General features: G+C 39.1%; 1 protein-coding gene across 4 annotated transcripts in view; it reads right to left on the reverse strand.

Annotated features, from left to right (window-relative positions):
- Nucleotides 1-5,310: 5,310 nt before the first annotated feature.
- The window catches only part of RABGEF1 (RAB guanine nucleotide exchange factor 1), a 50,400-nt gene continuing 34,258 nt past the window's right edge, over nucleotides 5,311-21,452 (reverse strand). For all 4 annotated transcript variants that reach the window (XM_084880708.1, XM_084880706.1, XM_084880709.1 and 1 more), the window contains exons 7-9: nucleotides 20,953-21,044; nucleotides 15,640-15,896; nucleotides 5,311-10,841 (exon numbers count right to left, since the gene is read on the reverse strand). In XM_084880708.1, coding sequence (XP_084736834.1) covers nucleotides 10,443-10,841; nucleotides 15,640-15,896; nucleotides 20,953-21,044 — 748 coding nt within the window. In that variant the 3' untranslated portion in view covers nucleotides 5,311-10,442. The remainder of the gene's footprint in view (nucleotides 10,842-15,639; nucleotides 15,897-20,952; nucleotides 21,045-21,452) is intronic.

The following is a 21,452-nucleotide window of genomic DNA, read 5'->3' on the forward strand; positions in this document are numbered from 1 at the left end:
TTTTGGTATATTCATATGTAAACAAATACCAAAGAGCAGTGAAAATTATTGAAAACAGCTGACACAACAGTGGGGCTCAACCTCAGGTTGTAATATGCTGGGGAAGCAAATCACAAAAAGATATACTGCAGCATAATACCATCACACAAAAACCCCAAAGCATGCTAACCTAATCATACTCTTGGAGATACATACATAAGTGGTAGGGCTGTGACAAAGAAAAAAAACCCACACAAACTTCATGTCACAGCTTAGAATTAATATGCATTTAAAAGAAGAACAGCTGAGGCCGGTTTGGGTCATGGATAGAATGTCAGCCTGCGGACTGAAGGGTCCCAGGTTCAATTCCAGTCAAGGGCATGTACCTTGGTTGCTGGCACAACACCAGTGGGAGGTGTGCAGGAGGCAGCTGATCGATGTTTCTCTCTCATTGATGTTTCTTGCTTGGCTCTCTGTCCCTCTCCTTTCCTCTCCGTAAAAAATCAATAAAATGTATTTTTTAAAAATCAACCAATGAATGCATAAATAAGTAGAACAATAAAATTGATGTTTTTCTTTCTCAAATCAATAAATTTAAAAAATGTAAAAGAGCCGAAACCGGTTTGGCTCAGTGGTAGAGCGTCGGTCTGCGGACTGAAAGGTCCCAGGTTCGATTCTGGTCAAAGGCATGTACATTGGTTACGGGCACATCCCCGGTAGGGGGTGTGCAAGAGGCAGCTGGTCGATGTTTCTCTCTCTCATCGATGTTTCTAGCTCTCTATCCCTCTCTCCTCCTCTCTGTAAAAAAATCAATAAAATATATTTTTAAAAATGTAAAAGAAAGAAAGCACATTCAACAGACCACCTACCCCAGCCCCCGTTTGATTGGTTGATCCAAACACATAGCCTGGGCTTTCAGAATGAGGCCCTACCAAGTGATGAGAAATACTCCACTTCAAATAGTGATCCCGTCCACCCACCCGTCTTACTTTTCAAACCAGGAGATGACCAGACACCTTCCACATCCCACCTGTTAATCTCAAAGTAGGTGCCACCAGAATTTCGGCTGAAATCTTAATGCTTAGGTGAATTTCCTTCAGATTTAAGAATACTCACCAGTCTTCTGGCTGCCACCCAGATCCAAAAAATTAGATACCTTTCAGCTTCATTGACTCTTCATTAAGGGAGCAAGCGCTCAGCTGGCATGTCCTTCTGTAGAGGAAATTTAAACCAGACATCCAGCCCTGCAGACAACTCATTATTTTTTTAAAAGAGAAGCAGGCCTCAGAACTTTCCAAGGGGGCGACCCCGTCCATACAAGGCCACAGTCCGCATTGGCAAGCACAGAGAAGTCGCTCGGGAAGTTCTGCTCAGAGACAGCTGTGTCACTTTTGTTAATTTAACAATTATTTATATATTTTAATTTCTATTAAAGTAGAGTTGGCATACACTATTATATTAGTTTCAGGTGTACAACACAGTGATTCAACATTTATATATCTTACAAGGTGATCACCACACTTAAGTCTAGTAACCATCTGTCACCATGCAGTTATCACACTATTATTGACTATATTCCCCTTCACCTTTTTTACCCATTCTTCCACCCTCTGCCCTCTGGCAACCATCAGTTTGTTCTTTGTTTCTAGGACTCCATTTTAGTTTTGTTTGGTTTGTTTATTTATTTATTTATCTTTAAATTTCAGATGCTAAGTGAAATCAGATGGTTACTAGAATTAGTGTAAGAAAAGATGAAATACTGCCATTTGCAACAACATGCATGAACCTTGAGAATATTATGCTAAGTGACATAAGCCAGGCAGAAAAAAATCTAAGAACCATGTGATTTCATCATATGTGGGATATTACACTGAAACTCCTGGACACAAACAGTAGTGTGGTGGTTGCCAGAGGGAAGGGGGTAGGCAGGGTGAAGGGGGCTCAATATGTGGTGATGGAAGATGATTTGACTTGGGTGGTGGGCACAGTGCAATACACAGATCTTGTATCATAGAAATCCACATCTGAAACCTATATGATTTTACTAACCAACGTTACTCCAATAAATCTAATAAAGATTTGTGTTATGGGGCGACCTGCAAGAGACGACCACCATATATTTCAATCTATCGTGCCAGAGACAGAGATAAAAATTTATGAGTCTTTATTAAGCTGGCCAGCGACTTCAGCTGCAGCACTTCACCTCGGTAAAGGCCGAATTGCAGTGCAGACCACAAATGTTACAGCAAATTTATACTCAGAATCCACAAGAGGGAGTTAGGACAATTACAATGACAACCCAGCGGTTACAAAAGTTATTTCAGCCATTTCCAAGAAACTCAGGGCACAGGTGCAACGCCTGGGCACGCTTGGCCGGAGCTTGAACTGCCTCCTCCCTCTAAACTCCGACCGAACCATTGTTCAGTGACCTGCTCCACCTCCCTCCGTCCCAAGGCGTCCTGCCTCCAGGCAGCGGAGGAACTGTGCAGTGTTTGCAGCCCAGAACAATTTGGACATCACCTATATGGTCATGGGCAATCTTCTTCCTCAGTCTAATAAAAAATAAGGTATAAGGGAGAGATCCACCAAAGGACTTATATGCATGCACATAAGCCTAACCAATGGACACAGACACCAGAGAGGTGAGGGCATGAGAGAGGGGGTGAGGGGGCAATGGGGTGATAAGGACATATATATAATACCTTAATCAATAAAGAAAAAAAAATTTATAGAGCAATAAATAAATAAATAACGTCAATTCACACACAAAAATTCCACTTTTTGTTTTTCTATTCATTCATTACTTGACGGGCTCAGGGTTATTTCCATATGATTTAATAGATTTTAAAAATCCAACTTTTTATTTCAAGATCAATGTCAATTCACATGCAGGAGTAAGAAATAATAGGTAGAAATCCATGTACTTTTCTCCCAGGTCCCCCCAATGGTAACATCTTACATTGTACAATACCACAACCAGGAAATTTACACTGATTTTTTACAGATTTCACCAGTTTTACATAATATCATTTATGGTTTACATGTGTATACTTGTATAATCACCATGATAGTCAAGATGCACAACAGTTTCACATGAATAGGAACCATTGTGCTGCCCTTTTATAATATCATTCAGCTCCCTCCTCAACCCTTTCTGAATCCCTGTAAACTACTAATTTGTTCTCCATCTCTATAACTGTTTATATATATATATATATATATATATATATATATATATATATATATATATATAAAATATATATATATAAAATATATATATATATAAAATATATATACACACACACACACACACACACAAATAAAAGAGTAACATGCAAATTGGCTGTACCTTTGTGATACCCACCAGCCAATCAGGAGTGAATATGCAAATTAACCAAAGATGGTAGGTTAATTTGCATACATAGTTGCCAAGCAGCTGGGGGTGGGGCAGGATGCTTGTGTTGTCACCATGGCGATGGTGCAGGCATTCCATACTGCCCCAGCAGCTCTGGGCCTCTGGGCAGTGTGGGAAGGCAGAAAGGTGGCTCCAGCAGCCAGGGGAAGGCAGGCCATTCTTGCATGAATCTTTGTGCATTGGGCCTCTAATACACACACACACACACACACACACACACACACACACACACACACACATATATATATATATATATATATATATATATATATATATGGGATTGAGGATTTTTACTCAGTGCTTATCCTTTAAGATACATCCAAGACATTGTACCAATAGCTTATTCCTTCTTATTGAGTAGTATTCTGTTGTATAACTGTCCACAGTTGAACTATTCACCTGTTGCAGGGGCTATCATAAATAAAGGTGCTGTGAGCATTTGTATACATGCTTTTGTGTAAAACATACATTTTTCATTTCTCTGTGATAAATGAAATAAATGTTCAACAATGCAATTGGTGGGATTTGTATGATAATTACATGCTTAGTTTTATAAGAAGTAGCCAAACCATTTCCCAGAATAGCTATACTACATTAGATTCCCATCAGGATCTACCTTCTCCACATCCTCGTCAGCATTTCCTTCTGGCCTCCATGGTTTCTAATTAGAAATCCAATGTCATTTAAATCATTGCTCTAGGCAATGTGTCCTTGCTGACTACTTTCAAGATTTTTTGTTTGTCTTTAATTTTGAGAAATTTGTGACATGTCTTTGAATAGTTTTATTGGGTTCCTTCTATTTGGGGTTCATGCAGCTTTTTGAATCTATAGATTTATGGTGTTGGCTAAATTTGGTCAACTTTCAGCCACTGTTTATTTAAAAAAAAATTTAGCCATAGTACTTTCCTTCTCTTTCTGGGACTCCAATGATAAGAATGCTAGATCTTTCATTATTTTTTTAAATATATTTTTATTGGTATTTTACAGAGAGGAAGGGAGAAGGACAAAGAGTTAGAAACATTGATGAGAGAGAAACATTGATCAGCTGCCTCCTGCACACCCACCACCCGGGATGCCCTTGCCTGGAATCGAACCTGGGACCCTTCAGTCCGCAGGCTGACACTCTATCCACTGAGCCAAACAGGTTTCAGCTAGATCTTTCATTATTGTTCCAGAGATCCCTCCTAAGGCTACATCCAGTTTTTATTTTGTCTATTTTCTCCCTGCTGATCAGATTTATTTCTATCTTCATAACACTTTTAAAAATATATATTTTGTTGATTTTTTACAGAGAGGGAGAGAGATAGAGAGCTAGAAACATCTATCAGGTGGCTCCTGCACACCCCTTACTGGGGATGTGCCCACAACCTAGGTATGTGCCCTTGACTGGAATCGAACCTGGGACTTTTCAGTCAGCAGGCGGACGCTCTATCCACTGGGTCAAACCAGTTTCGGCTATTTCTATATTTAGTTCACAAATTCATTCCTCTGTTATTTCCACTCTGATATGGAGCCCAATAGTGAGGTTTCTTGTGGTTTTTTTTTAATTCAGTTATTATAATTTCCAGTTCTAAAATCCCTTTTAGTTCTTTTGAAAATATGTATTTTTTAATTGATTTTTTACAGAGAAGGAGAGGGATAGTTAGAAACATCGATGACAGAGAAACATGGATCAGCTGCCTCCTGCACACAACCCCTTACTGGGAATGTGCCTGCAACCAAGGTACATGCCCTTGACCGGAATCGAACCTGGGACCCTTCAATCTGTAGGCCATAGCTCTATCCACCGAGCCAAACCAACTAGGGTTTGGTTCTTTTTTATATCTTTAATTATTTTGCTGGGGTTTTCTGCTTTTTATTTCAAGCACATTCATTTTTCTCCTTAATGGTGTTTTGTGTGTGTGTGTGTGTGTGTGTGTGTGTGTGTTTAATGATAGTGTCTTTAAAATTCTTGCCAGGTAATCCCAACATGCGTCATCTTGAATAGAAGTGGTGAAAACAGGCAACTTTGTCTTCTTCCTGGTCTTAGAGGAAAACCTTTGTCTTTCACCATATAGTATTAGCTTTGGGTTTTTTTTATATACACTTTATCCTTTAATATGCTGTGGTAGTTTCCTTCTATTTCCTTCAATTTTATTATTTAACAAAATTTTCTGTATCAATTGAGATAATCATATTATCTTTTCCTTTCATTCTGTTAATGTGCATTGCATGGATTATCAAAGGTTGAACTATTCTTGCATTCCAGGGATATAATCCTTTTATTAGTGTGTGGTTGAATTATATTTGCCAATACTTTGTTGAGAATTTTTTTGCATCTATATTCATCAGGGAAATTGGTCTCTAGTTTTTTTTTTTTTTGTTTTTTTTAATATATTTTATTGATTTTTTACAGAGCGGAAGAGAGAGGGATAGAGAGTTAGAAACACCAATGAGAGAGAATCATCGATCAGCTGCCTCTTGCACAACCCCTACTGGGGATGTGCCCGCAACCAAAGTACATGCCCTTGACCAGAATCAAACCCGGGACCTTTCAGTCTGCAGGCCAATGCTCTATCCACTGAGCCAAACCGGTTTCGGCTAGTTTTCTTTTCTTGTAGTGTCCCTATATGGGTTCCGTGCAATTCAGGCCTCATAAGAATGAATTAGGAAGTTTTTTTCTCTTCAGCTAATTTAGAAAAGTTTGAGAAGGACTGATGTTAATTTTTCACCGATTAAGTCATCCTGACCTGGCTAAGGCAATGATTTTTTAAATTCTATTATTTTTTCTACATTTACTAAGCATTTTTCTGTGAAGAAGGCTTTTCCTCCACCAATTAGGTGTCAACTATAGTCCTTCCCAAATAGGTTTGTATAATGGTAACCTCTAATATGTGAAGGTTGTTTTGTTTTTTTCATTAAGAAAAACCCCCAACAGTATTTACTTTCTGTTTTTTCACAATTAAATGCTGTTTCTTTTGTTCAAACTGTCCTAAATTTGGCCAGTGGGAACCCTTTCAAGCTGATTCAGGTCCTATTGAGATATTCCTATTAGTCTTAAATTACTTTCTTACTTCCTGACCATAAAAGATATTTCTCACACCATTGTTTCCCCATCCCCAGCCCTAGGTTCAGCCTTTTCTCTGAAGAGCACACGAGATCAAGGGTGGACATGTGATGTGTCCCTGCCCCACACTGACCAAGATGCAGCTCCCAGCCAGCTATCCACAAGATGTGCCATCACTCTTCGCCCCAAGACACCACAGGTATGCCCACTCAGCCCCTGAGTGTCAGGGCCCTGGTTAGACTGGCCACAGGGTGGGAGTGGGGAGACCAAAAAGCCATCCTGTGGGGTGATAGGAGGAGGTTTCCAGCCCTTATCCCACCACCATGCCACCATGCTTCATTGTCCCACCAGACTTCACTTAAAAGCACAAGTTCAAATATAAAATTAAGAATTTCAAGATGGCAGACAAAACATTAAAACCTTAGCACAGGAACCTTCTGAACACAGGACCCTATGCAACCACAGAGGCTCTGTGTATTTCCCTCTATTCTTCTGTTTCTTACTCAAATTTTTATAATTTCTTTTCATATAAATCCCAAAAGCTCTTATTACTTCTAGGTGATTTATATGTATATCTATTATGAATAAATTTTCCCATTATATTTGCTAAGTGACTAGTAAGGAGATAAGAAAAGTCATTTTATACAGTTACTTTCAGTGGCTATTTTAACATTTCATATCTCATAACTTCAGTGAAATTTAATAATAGTTTCAATATCAATTAATTTTCTTAGGTTTTCTACATAGAAAAATCACCTACAAATAATAACTATCACTTAAGCACTTAGCATTGCTATGTAGTGTTCTGAGTCATTTAATCCTTACAACAATCCCTTGAAGCTTATACTGTTATTATCCCACTTCACAGATGAAGTGCATGAAACACGAGAGACTTGCCCAAGGTCAAAGAGCTGCAAGGTAAGTGGCAGAGTCAAAATTCAAAACCAAATTCAAGCCTTCTAGCTCAAGTTCATGTCCTCAACCACCAGGTTATAACAGCTCTATATTAGACCAACTCCTTTCCCCTCTACCTTTATTTCTGCTTGAAGACTGAGTATCTTTGATGAAACTTTCAGAACAGCATTAAATGTAGTGATAACAAACATCCTTCTCTTGTTATTTTTTCCCACCAGTGGATGTCTCTAATTTTTCAAAGTATGATAATGATGTCTGTGAAAGGAAAACCTTTTTAACCCTTTGCACTCCGAACCATTCTGGACATTGGCTACCAGCTACTCCGAACCATTCTGGACATTGGCTACCAGCTACTCGACGCTACTTTGCGAAACATGCGTTGAATTAACTCAATTCCCCATAATCACTAATAAACTGCAATGTCCCCTGAGAGGGAACATCCGAGTGATATGCTAGAATTCCGATGTCCCCTGAGAGGGGACAGCGGAGTGCAAAGGGTTAATGTGAAAAACATTAATAGTGTATATTTTCCTAAGATGAAGAACCCAAAATCAGTTTGGAAAAGGAATGGATCATGAAATTTTATTGATAAGGACTTCTGTTCCCAAGGTTTATTCCAATCACATTTGTAGTACATGAAATATCAATACTTTCTGGTCGAGAAAACAGAAACTCTGGCCATAGTATTGATGCTTAAGATAAATATAAGCCTCTACCTAAGGCAAGAGTCCATATCTGAAGAATTCAACCAATAAGATATATACAAAAAAGTCAATTCAACACATTGCTTTAAGATACGAAAGAAATCAAAAAACTGCTTTAGTGGGAGGCTGATATACACATTTCATTTAACAGACAAAATGTACAATGACTTAAAGAACTATATATTCCCAGGAGAATTAAGAGTGTGCATATCCGAGTTAGCACCTAGAAAGTACATAGAAATAAAACAGAAAAACTGAAAAAGTTTTGTGTGAAAATCATTTGGACCCATGTTTCCAAGAGCAAATTCTCATTCATATTTGACAGTAACTCATTCCATTCCATAGGAACTTGGTGATCAGCTGACTCATGTCTTCAGTGCTTTATGACAATAGACTTGTCAACTTGACGGATTTTATTTGTAAATTTAAGGATAAAATGTTTTATATGCACCCTAGTTTCATCCCAAAATTTGTAATTGACTACAAATTTGTGGTACATTATTAGCAAGATATTGGGAAAACAAAGGAAATTTTCTTTACTGCTTGTGTGATGTGACCTTGTTCAAGAATGGTGCCCTGGGAATTACTCACAATTTCACAGGCGCACTGATAATTTGCAGAAATGATTGCTGAGGAGTATCATAAGCAGCATATTTAAGTTATGAATGGCTCCATTAGAGTTAGAAAAGGTTTTGCACGGATGGTGACTGTAAAGCCTCCCTGGGACAGAGGTCAGTTAACAGTACGGTGTGCACTTCATGCAGTATTCTTTGGTTACAGCATATGAACCACCGGGAGAACTCCCTTGCTTACAATACAGACAAGTGATTCTTAATTGGGGGCAATTTTGCTCCTCACCCCCAGTAACATCTGGCAATGTCTACGATGATTTTTCACAACTTTGGAGGGGGGGGCGGAGAGGGACGCATATAGAGTCGATGCTCTAACTTCCCCTGATAGAAAAACAATCCCCACAAAATGTACCTTGAAAAATGTTCTGACACTTAGAAGCAATTAAGTTATAGTCTATATCTCAATCAGTGGACTGATTTGGAGGTGGAGGGGAGGGGGGTGCTACTAGCATCTAGTGGGTATAGAGGCTAGGGATGTTGCAGAAACTCCTCAGGCCCCAAATGTCAATAGTGCTAAAGTTGAGAACCCCAAAAAGGAGTTTTATATGACATGTGTCTGGGTTGTCCACAAAGTCAAAAGTACACTATGAAGGCAAAAGGTACCTCCTGCACTTTATTGCTCTAAGAGCTCCCTGTCAGCTCTCATCAGTAGAGTCCTGGTCCCTACTGTCCTTTGGCCCAGAGCAAGGTCTCCTTTACATCAAATAACTCAATAAATATTTGCTGAATGGAGAGAGGAAAGAGATGTGAGAAGCATGGTTCAAAGCCTTCAACTGAGTATACTGAATAGTGAATTTATAAACTTAAAATTATCCTGAACCTCAATGCTGTCATAGTCTCTGACTATACAGGATCTTAAAATCAGGGTTGCCATGCCCTATCTGGTTTGGCTCAGTGGACAGAGCATCGGCCTGCAGACTCAATGGTCCCAGGTTTGATTCCAGTCAAGAGCATTTACCTTGGTTGTGGGCACATCCCCAGTGGGGGGTGAGCAGGAGGCAGCTGATCAATGTTTCTCTCTCATTGATGTTTCTAACTCTCCCTCTCCATTCCTCTTTATAAAAAATCAATAAAATGTATTTTAAAAAAATCAGGGTTACCATAGTGTCAAAAATGGAGTCAACATTTTAAGAGAAGTATGTCTAAAAACTTTTACATTCACTTCAGTGGCGCAAACCAAGTAAAATGGTATTGAAGGCAAACATTCAATACAATATTTTAAACCCAAAAAATGAACATGAAATGCCATGCACAGCACACACCATTCCTTTTTTTTTTTTTTTTTTTTACATATTTACAATTTTATATACTTACTTATCAATATATCTTCTATCTTTACAATTATAAAATTATTTTAAATTATAGAATAGTGGTACCATTGAATTCCCTTAAACATACATTTTGTAACATTCATGTTTTACCCTTTAAGAGGCAATTATTTACCCAAATCTAAACCACATTGAATACCACGTGGAAGCACATAGGAAAATCGTGGAGAAAAATAGATTTAGACAAAAATTTCACACAAACCTTAAATGAATCTATTTCAGTAACTCAAATAAATAGTACTTTATTATTTACTAAACTTCCTCTGACAGGAAAACAAAACAAAAACAATCCCCACAAACTGTACCTTGAAAAATGTTCTGACACGTAGAAGCAATTAAGTTATATTCTATACCTCAATCAGTGGACTGTAGTAAGGACTAGCTACAATTTAGGCTCAAATAAATACTATCTGTACATTTTTATCATCCTGCATAAACTTGAGGTTGCAATGGTGGAGGAAGTTTATCATTTTCAACATTTTCAGAGTCAATAGCTGCTAAAGACTGATTTGGGGGCTTAATTTCAAGTGGACATTTCTCAACAATGTCTTGAACCTTTTTTGCAATTCCATCTGTCCAATCTATTAGGTCTTTTTCAAGTTTCTTGGCTTCATTCATAATCCTTTCCTGCCGTTCATTCAATTGAGACAGGAGATCCAAGTTCTTATACATTTGCTTAACACCTAAACAAGCGTCAGGAGACCAATTCTCAGATTCTTGCTTTCTGGGAGAAGTCTGGCCAGACATGTATCGATCAAAGTCTTCCTGACTTAAATTCAAAGACTGAGCGTCTAACTTCTCAATGAAAGTCACAGCACAGCACTACGAAAAGAAGAGAATGTTATTATAATCATATAAGCAAAGCCACAGATATTAGATTTTTAAAAATCTTTTCATAATGGAGAATTTAAAACTGAAGCAAAAGTAGACAAATAAAATATATTAAAAAAAAAAAAAAGTAGACAAAACAGTCTAATGAACTTCCATGGACTTCAGCTTCAAAAATTATCAATACATAGCCGATCATGTTTCCTTTATGCTCTCATCTAAAACAATACATTTCTTCTTTAAAAAAGCAAGAAACAATTAAATTGAATTGCCAACTCCCATTGAGCCTGTCAGAAATTCAGTTCTCTTCTTAGGTCATTCAAAGATGCTAAAGTCCTGAACAGAGTGAAGTACTGAGGAGGCAACCGCAATGTTGGTTCCACTGTGGCTGCTACAGAGCTTCCTCCAGACAAAAACCGAATGATTCCTTGGAGTGGGGGCTTTCTGCTTCTCTGCAGATGTAGGGCAGAGGAATTCTTGTTGAGGACGGGAGCTCCAGGGCCAAGTACCTGGGGGTACACTCCATGAAATAATTTCGTTTTAGGGTCTTGCCAGCCCCACAAGGCCTACTTGGACATGGCCAGACATTGGGAGTGTCCTCAGGGACCCCTGTGGCACATAGACCACCAGTTCCCAAAGAGGTATTTTAAATCACATGGTTAAAAGGAGAAGTTTTTTGTTTTGTTTTTTGGCTAATCCTCACCATAGGATATTTTTCTATTGATTTTTAGAGAGTCTGGGAGGGGGAGAGACAGAGAAAGAAACATTGACCGGTTGCCTCCCGCACACTTGAGGGGAAAGGGGAATCCTGGGAGGATCAAACCCACAACTTAGGTACACACCCTTGACCAGAATCGAACCCAAGGCCCTTCAATCTGCAGGCTGATGCTCTATCCACTGAGCCAAACTGGCCAGGGCAAAAGTGTAAGTTTTAAAACCAGACAACCTGAGCTGTTACCTCTGTCACTTGACAGTCAAGGGTTGTGTGATGCTAGGAAAATTACCTAGGCTCTGTGAGTTTCCACATGAGTAAAATGGGGAAAATACCAGATTTACTGTGAGAATTAAACACCATAACACATGTAATGTGCTTAGCTCATAGATCTGTAGTAAGCAATGAATAAATGGCAACAATTATTAGCATAGAAATGCTAGGATAAATATTCAGTGAAACAGACTTCTGTCAGTTACACATTCTTATATTGATTAATATAAGATCTGTGCAGTTCAAAATTTTTCTACAATGAGCACGCACCATTTTTGCATTTTAAAAAAAGCTATTTTTATAAAAATCCTCACCCAAATCTGTAAAAAAAAAAAAAAAAAAATCTTCAGCCAATGATATATTTTTACTGATTTTTAGAAAGAGAGGAAGGGGGAGAGAGGGAGAGATATCGGTCGGTTGCCTTTCTGAAGCATCCATCTTATATAAAAACTGTTGCTTGAAATTTTAACCCTGCTATTTGGCTTCTGTAAATGCTTGCTTGCTTAAATAATAAGGAAAATAAGACTACTTCCATTCCAGAGAAGCCATTAAACCTTCTCCGGATGAAATTATCAGTGCTGGCACCAGGCCAGGCCTTTTGGTTGAGGTCTCAAGGCCCCAGCACATAGGGGCTCTTTAAGAACTTGCAAAAGGGGCCAGAAACACCCCATATTTGGGAGAAAAAAAAGGTAAAAACATATAAATAGGAAAAATTCCTCCATGTTGGGGCCCAGAATTTGAGAGACATTTTCCTCTGGACCCAGGCATAATAAATGTAACTCCATCTTTCTAAGTATTGCTTGGTTCTTCACCAGTTTTCTGTAACATTTTGTATACCTCTCAAGCAGGAATTGAACCCAATATAACTTTTGACATCCCCAAAAGTTAACTATTAATAGCCTACTGTTGACAGGATGCCTTACTCATAACATAAACAGTAATTGATAAATATTTTGTATGTTATATGTACTGAATACTGTACAATTATAATACAGTAAATCACAGAAAAATATTATTAAGAAAATAATAAGAAAGTCCAGCTGGTGTGGCTCAGTGGTAGAGTATCGACCTATGCACCAAAGTGACTGGATCTATTCTCAGTCAGGGCACATGCCTGGGTTGTAGGCTTGATCCCCAATAGGAGACATTGCAGAAGTAGCCGACCAATGATGTTTCTCTTTCAACACTGTTTCTATCTTTCTATCCCTCTCTCTTCCTCTCTTTTTAAAATAAATGAAAACACAATTAAAAAATTTTTAAAATATCAGCCCTAGCTGGTTTGGCTCAGTGGATAGAGCATTGGGCTGCAGACTGAAGGGCCCTGGGTTCAGTTCTGGTCAAGGGCTCATGCCTAGTTGCGAGCTTGATCCCCAGTGTGGGGTGTGCAGGAGGCAGCCAATCAATGGTTCTCTCTCATCATTGATGTTTCTATCTCTTTCTTCCTCTATTGAAAAAATCTGCAGTATAAACGGATCTGTGCAGTTCAAACCCATATTGTTCCAGGATCAACTGTATACAGAAAAGAAAAAAGACATCTGATTGGGAAGCAGTTTCGGTTTTGAACAAATTAAATCTGAGACACACAATAGCTGGAAGTGGAGTTCAGCATGAGGTCAAAACAGGTGACACAAACCTGTAGGTCATCACTGTACAGGTGACCAGCAGAGCTGTGACAGAGGAGACAGCCTAGGGAGAGAAATGCACAGAAGAAAGAACCCCAGGAGTAACACAAATCAAGAGGAAGTAGAGGACACAAAGCCTACAAAGAGACAAGAAGGGGTGGAATTGTAGAAGCCGAGAGAGATAAAGCATTTTTATTGGAAAAGTGAGCATAGAAGCCAACTCTGAGTTCAGCAAGAACAGGATGAAGAAAGAAGGTGCAAACATAGTTACGGTGTAGGTCAAGGCACCGGGAAGCTGCAGAGTATGGGTGAACCAGCAGCCTCCAGTTTCAACAATGAAGGCCCTTCCATTACCTCCTGGTCTTGCTTCATTTCTCCTACTACCATGTCTCTCCATCTCTAGGCTTCTCAGGATTTTCTTTTCTTTCTTTCTTTCTTTCTTTTTTTTTTTTTTTTTAATATTTTATTGATTTTTTACAGAGAGGAAGAGGGAGGGATAGTTAGAAACATTGATGGAGAGAATCATCGATCAGCTGCCTCTTGCACACCCCCTATTGGGGGTGTGCTCGCAACCAAGGTACATGCCATTTTTAAAAAAAAAAAAAATATATATATATATTATTGATTTTGTACAGAGAGGAAGGGAGAGAGATAGAGTTAGAAACATCGATGAGAGAGTCATCGATCAGCTGCCTCCTGCACACCCCTCACTGGGGATATGCCTGCAACCAACATACATGTCCTTGACCGGAATCGAACCCGGGACCTTTCAGTCCCCAAGACAACGCTCTATCCATTGAGCCAAACCGGTTTCGGCTCAAGGTACATGCCTTTGACCGGAATCGAACCTGGGACCTTTCAGTCCACAGGCCGATGCTCTATCCACAGAGCCAAACCGGTTTAGGCTAGTCTTCTCAGGATTTTCAGATCATCTAATCCTCTCTAGTTAACAACTGACTCCAAAAGGCTTTCTTCTCTAGTAGTTAAGTGCATGCTTCCTTTATGTTAAGAAATAGTGCTCCAAATAAGAGAGCAAGCATCATTTTGAAAAAGTAGTCCCAAATCCCTCCACTTGCAAACCACACTTCCCAGATGCTGGCACTACAGTGACAGGTGGAGGAACACAGTGGCTGAGGGTGATGCATAACAAGGGCAATCCAGGTTTTGAAGGACCTGAAGCTTATACGCTTTTGGGAACTCGTTTAAAAGAAAATATAATAAATAAAAGACGAACATAAAATTAGGTGCAAAAGTGAATGCATATCTATATATCTGAAAGCCTAATATGCAAGTTGTCCATGTGGGAGTTGACCAATCACTTGCTATGATGTGCACTGACCACCAGGGGGTGGCGCTGGAAAGAATGCCCTGGTTGCTAGCTGGAAGGCCCTGATCAGCCCTGATCTGCCGGCCAGGCCTAGGGGCCCCACCCTTGCACGAATTTTGTGCACCGGCCCTCTAGTATAAAAATAAATCTCATCAAATTTTGGGAGGCTTAGAGATTCGTTATCCTGGCTTCTTTTCCCTACCTATTACTTTGTACAACTTCCAGAACAGGAAACAAAGCACTTACGGTGCTGAGGTTCAAATTCATTGTTTGACAGTATATCTTGCAAACAAGCAGAAGTTTAGTGGTCAGTAAAAGGAATTATTATGCCTTATAACATATATATATATATACTTCAATCTTGTCTTGCCTAGAATTAATTAGCACTGTAGCAAAACAATAGTTGAAAATCATTTCACATTCTCTAAACTGACCCTTTCTTAAAATACCTTAGTATTCAGTTCTAAGAGGTAACTTATAGAAATACAACAAAAAATAAATCTTTTAATAAAGGAATCAAAGTCTAGGATCTGATTTACTCATGCTTGAAACAAGCCGCTAAGTGAATGGCTCTTACATCCAGGGCCCTGGCGAGTGATGGCCAAAAGCAGCAGACTCCTCACTGTGGTTATCCTGTTTCCATACAAGCGCTATAATCTCTGGTCAAGTATTGGGAGGTGAGGTATTTGCATGGTCTGATCACCTGTGCTCTGTGCACCAAGCAAACATCTGCAGTTTGTTGACTCCTCAACTCAGGAGCAATTAATATGTCACAGGCCTATGAGTGACTAGTCATATCCCTAAATTCAATACCTTCATGGTTCTTCTCCATAACACCAAGAAATGACAAATACTCACCAAATTGGTGAAATAGTAGCCATCCTCTCCAGACATTAATCGGCTTGGATTGCAGAAGCGGGTGATATACTGAATATTAGACTGAAGGCGTGGAGGATTACCCTTCAAAACAATGTAGATGAGAGTGGGTAAGAAGTCATCGGCTGAAGCTGGCTCATCCTTGGTGACCTTGATGGCATTGAAGATATGCTTGCTGCACTTGGTGATGCAGGCCAACTTATCTCTAGGTACACGCTTTGAATCCATTTCAATAATATCTGTAAAACAGAAAACACAGTGCTTCCAATGAGAAAATAATTACATAAAAGAAGCATTAGGATAATCATTTTATCCTATTAAGTTGTCGAGGTAACCTCACTAATCCCATTTCCACCAATTACCTTAGTGTATATAAAACTTAAATCAGGGTGTGGGGAGAGGGGGTGATAAAAAAAATAAAACTTAAACCCGTGTAGCTGGTTTAGCTCAGTGGTTAGTGTTTGCCCGAGAACTGAAAGGTCTTCAATTTGATTTTGGTCAAGGGCACGTACCTTGGTTGCAGGCTCGATCCTTGGCCCTGGTTGGGGCGTTGTAGGAGGCAACCAATTGATGTGTCTGTCTCACACTGACATTTCTCTCTCTCCCTCTTTTCCCATCCCTTTCACTCTCCTTAAAAATGGGGAAAATATTATTGGGCAAGGATTAACAAAAAAATAAATAAATACACACATTCATACTTAGATCGCACAAACAGTAAATACCAGCTCATACTTACTAATATAGAACTCGTGACCATGACCTAGCACTACACAGTATGCTCTACAAATTTCTTTTAATCCTCAGATGATGCAAGTGGTACTTTTTAAAAAATATTTTTAATTGATTTTGAGAGAGAAGAAGGAAGAGGGAGACAGAGATATAAACATTGATGTGAGAGCAATATTGATCAGCTGCCTCCTGCATGCCTCCTACTGGGAATCAAGCCCAAAGCCTGGTCATGTGCCCTGACCAGGAATCGAACTGACAACTTTTCAATGCATGGAATGACGCTCAACCAACTGATTCACACTGGCTAGGGCAGGGATAATATTATTATTAAGAGAATTGAGGTTCAAAGAAGTTTAATGACCTGACCAAGACCATACATATTGCAAGTAACAGAGGGGGGATTTGAAACCAAGACTGACTCTAATTGTCATTCTTTTAATCCTGATGTAAAACTCCTTATGAGTTCCATGGAGAAATAAGTCTCTTAACTGCTTCTTAATGTACTGTAAAACTCATTTAGAAATCCTCAATTTGCATACTGCTGTTTAGCAATGTGGCTATTATACAAAGCATATTTCTCAGAAAAATAATTGCTTCACTGCCCTTTACTACCACTAAGTCCAACTGGTGGGCTCTTTTCTGTTTTTAGTATATTTTTATTGATTTCAGAGAGGAAGGGAAAGGGGGAGAGAGAGAGAGAGAGAAACATCAGTGATGAGAGAGAGGCTGCCTCCTGCAAGCCCAACACATTGGGGAATAGCCCGCAACCCAGGCACGTGCCCTTGTCTGGAATCGAACCTGGGACCCTTCAGTCAGCAGAAGGTTGGCACTCTATCTACTGAGCCAAACCAGCTAGGGCCAACTGGTGGACTCTTATATGTACACACCCATTTGTCAGAGGACTAGGAGATGGTGAAGAAAAGTTAGGTACAAACTCAGTGCCAGAACAATGCAAGCCAGGGAAGGAAGTGTGCCTTTGGATGCACATATATGCTTGCCATCTGGAATATCATCAAAGTAAACAGCTGAGGCAGCTGAATTTGATACCAGTTCTTGCCATGAGCAGGAATAAAAGTTTCAGATTTAGGTGACATGGTGGTACGGGTCAGAGAGTTCTTTTGCTCAACTCCTACCCCTGAAGTAAGCTACTTGAGGGACCCTCACAGGACCATTAACCACGTGTCATAGACAGAAACTCTGGACAGTGCAGAGGCCTTATGTTAACTTACTAATGCTTTTATTCTCTTTACTTATGCACCTATACTGTGAAGTATATAATCTTCACTTTTTATAATTAGTTCCTTCACTTCTTTATTTCTGGATTATAATATATGTCTCAGTCTATTTTTCTTTTTGCATTTAAATAGAACTTATTACAAAAAAGATACCTGGGGAAGATTTTTTTTATACTTTCAAAGCCTTTTGTTCTTGATTTTTATTCTCTATTTTAAACATTTAACTATTTTCTTATTAATTTTTATTGTTTATGTTTTAAAGTAAATAAAAATGAATTATTTTTTTTATCTGGATGCATGTGTAATTGCCACTGCCAAGGGACAGGGCCACGAGTGTAAAGAAGAGAGCAAAATGGGGGGATTTCTCCCACTCTCTTCATCCTGCAGCAACCCCTCCATCTCCTCTGAGTATCACTCAGCTAAAAAGAAGTTTCTTGGTTGGACTCTCTTGGACTGCCACAACCCAACATGCAGCTCCATGATTTACACTGTCCTAAAGTCTAAATTAGGAGATGCAGGAGGAAAAACAAACAAAACAGAAAACTAGCCATTGTATTAGCTGTTCTTTTTTTTCTTCTTTTTTTAAAATATATTTTATTAATTTTTTACAGAGAGGAAGTGAGAGGGATAGAGAGTTAGAAACATTGATGAGAGAGAAACATCGATCAACTGCCTCTTGCACACCCACTACTGGGTATGTGCCCGCAACCAAGGTACATGCTCTTGACCGGAATTGAACCTGGGACCCCCTCAGTCCACAGGCCGACACTCTATCCACTGAGCCAAACCAGTTTTGGCGTAACTGTTCTTCTAGTAATGATTTCCCTCCCCAATCTGCCTGCTTTTCAGAGTTCTTGCTTGGGTCTCTTGTCCCTGGCTTTTACTTCTGATCAGTAGGAAAGGTAGGGTTGAACATGCATCCTCTATCTTAGCAGATGTCTAGACTTATCTTTAATGGAGTTTTGAAACAAAGTAGTCTGTACTTCTAGGTTATGTTTGACATTTGGGTTGGAAAATTCCATGTTGCAGGATTGTCCCGTGCACTGCAGGATGTTTAGTAGCATCCCTGGCCTTCACCCACTGGAAGCCAGATGTCAACTAAAAAGGAAAATGTCCCACGCAGTGTATTTATAAACAAAAATGATAGTGCTGATTTATAAACAAAAATGATAGTGCACATGGGATGACTTGGAGAAACTGAACTGGTATCTCTATATTTAAGAACTATATTATTTTTAAAAAGGACTATTATAGACTGTCCTATAAATACTCCTGTACTTACACTGACAATTTTAACGATTAGGAAGGAAGTTATTATATAATCTTTGGTTCTCACAGAGGCAGAATATTGCACTTGGATTGGCAAGATATCTGGGCTACAATGAGAAAGAGTAAGAAGGTGTTTACAATTTTGTGGCTGAATTTGTACTATCAAAAGATCTCTTGAAACATCATCTCAAGTGTCTTGAAGAAAAATTTTACCTCTCAAATTCTATTAACAAATGGTTGATGTATTGAAATCCTCTTTCTTAGTTCTATTTTTAAATAAACAACAGTTGGGTACTTGCAGTTTCTGGTTTTGCAAGGTCTGTCCTGTGACTTTTCAGAAAAGTGTTCTCAACATAAATTCCTATGGAGTACTTTAAATATAAACCATGCCGAAACCGGTTTGGCTCAGTAGACAGTGTCAGCCTGCAGACTGACAGGTCCCGGGTTTGATTCCAGTGAAGGGCATGTACCATGGTTGGGCCAGGGGGACCAGGCTTTGCAGGGAGGGGAATGGCTCCTCCCAGTAGGGGGTGTGCAAGAGGCAGCTGATTGATGATTCTCTCTCATGGATGTTTCTAACTCTCTATCCCTCTCTCTTCCTCTCTGTAAAAAATCAATAAAATATATTTTAAAAAATATTTAAACATAAACCAGTTGGTCTTGAACTTGGTAAAAGTCTAAAAGGTGCATATTCAGGCTTTTGAGAGGCTGTTACCTTCAATCTCTTATAATGTTCCCTGAGCAAAAAGTAGGCCTTGACCCAAAGAACTCAACTCACTGGACCTATGACATAGCCTAGCAGAAAGGCTTTGAACAAAGATTACAGCATTTAGCTATGTCATTTAGACTCTTAATGGGGAGTTAAAAACAACAATTCATGTAATAACAGGAATTGAAATGCAAAGATAAGCAGAACCTGAGAAAGTGGGAAAGAATCGTGTTAACAGTAGATAACCCAGTCTCTAGAGAGGCCTTGGAGCTGTTTCTAAGTCCTGCCTCCCTTCCAACCCTCAAAATATCTTAAGCAAATCCCCATTTCTTCTTATTACTTGAGGGAGTCTCTGGTTCTTATAACCAAAGGAGCCAGCTACTTCAGAGCCTGCCTCCAGCACCGCTACCGGCAACTGGCCTACTTTCCTTCCCGGCAGAATTTCATTAACAATCTCTAAGTGAGCAAATCTTTCCAACTCTTCCTAATTAAGGAGAGAAGTTGTCCAAGATTGGATGTCTTTTCCTTTAGGAGTTTTTTGTTTCTTGTTTGTTTTAAAATGTTTGTGTTGCACACTATTCGTTATTCCTATGACTAAGAAACAGAAACCCTATTAGGTGCCTAGACCTATCCAGAAATGGCAGAACCATCAATATAGGGCACTTCATATACTTTCTGAACAAACCAGAAAAGTAATTCAAAGCATATCTCTGATTAACAACCAATTAGAAGCATCATTTTAATATGTAACTCTAATTTGGGTATGACCTTGCCTCACCAATTACCTCCCTCTCTCCAAACTTACTTTGACTATATAAATGCAAATGAGCCCAGCTCAGTGGTTGAACATTGTCCTATGAACCAGGAGGTTGTGGTTCAATTCCTGGTCATGGCACATGCCTGGGTTGCAGGCTCCATCCCCAGTAGGGGGCGTGCAGGAGGCAGCCGATCAATGATTCTCACCATTGATGTTTCTCTCTCTATCCCTCTCCCTTCTTTTCTGAAATCAATAAAAATATTTTAAAAAAGAATTAACACAACTGAGTTTTAAAAAATTTATCTGTATTTGATCTTAGTTTAGTTCAATATCCAAGAAATAAGGATCCTGGGTCAAGAAAAGTGAAGGGGAAAAGTAATTTACCTGCTAATCAGAATGCTTTCAATTCATAAAACTAATACTCCTGAAAATCATTCTTACCACATTCCAATATATCTTTGCAATCTGAATTTTAGAAATACTTTACTATTTTTTTGTTCAACTGAAATAAATATGGGTTTCTAAAACATAATGTTAACTTCAAGGGGAAAATATCCAAATACACACACACACACACACACACACGTTTCACTGACCTGTAATTGCTTTCACCACCATATCAGACACTTCGGGAATTTCTTCATTAACAGGGACACAAAGCATCTGAGGTGTAACCCAGTGCAGGGCTCTACAAGAAAGACAGACAGTAAAAAATGTTCAAAGAATGGACTTTTTAGTCTGATCAATCAGTTAAAGCATTGACCCAAGGACTGAAGGGTCTCAGATTCTATTCCAGTCTACATACCTTGGTTGTAGACTTGATCCCTGACCCTGGTCGGGATGTGTGCAGGAAGCAACCAATTGATGTGTCTTTATCACATCAATGTTTCTCTCTCTTTCTCACACTCTGTCAATCCCCTCCCTTCCAATCTCTCTATAAAAATCAATGGAAAAATATCCTTGGATGAGGATTAACAAAAAACAAACAGATAAAAAAAGAATGAACTATAGCCATTTATCTTATGATTTCCATCAGTTACAAGAAAATAAGGGACATCACTGAATAATAGGGCAATTCTAGGCCCAACCACATCAC

This window comes from Pipistrellus hanaki, assembly GCF_964339955.1.
Source record: "Pipistrellus hanaki genome assembly, chromosome: 4".
NCBI classification, from domain to species: Eukaryota; Metazoa; Chordata; class Mammalia; order Chiroptera; family Vespertilionidae; genus Pipistrellus; species Pipistrellus hanaki.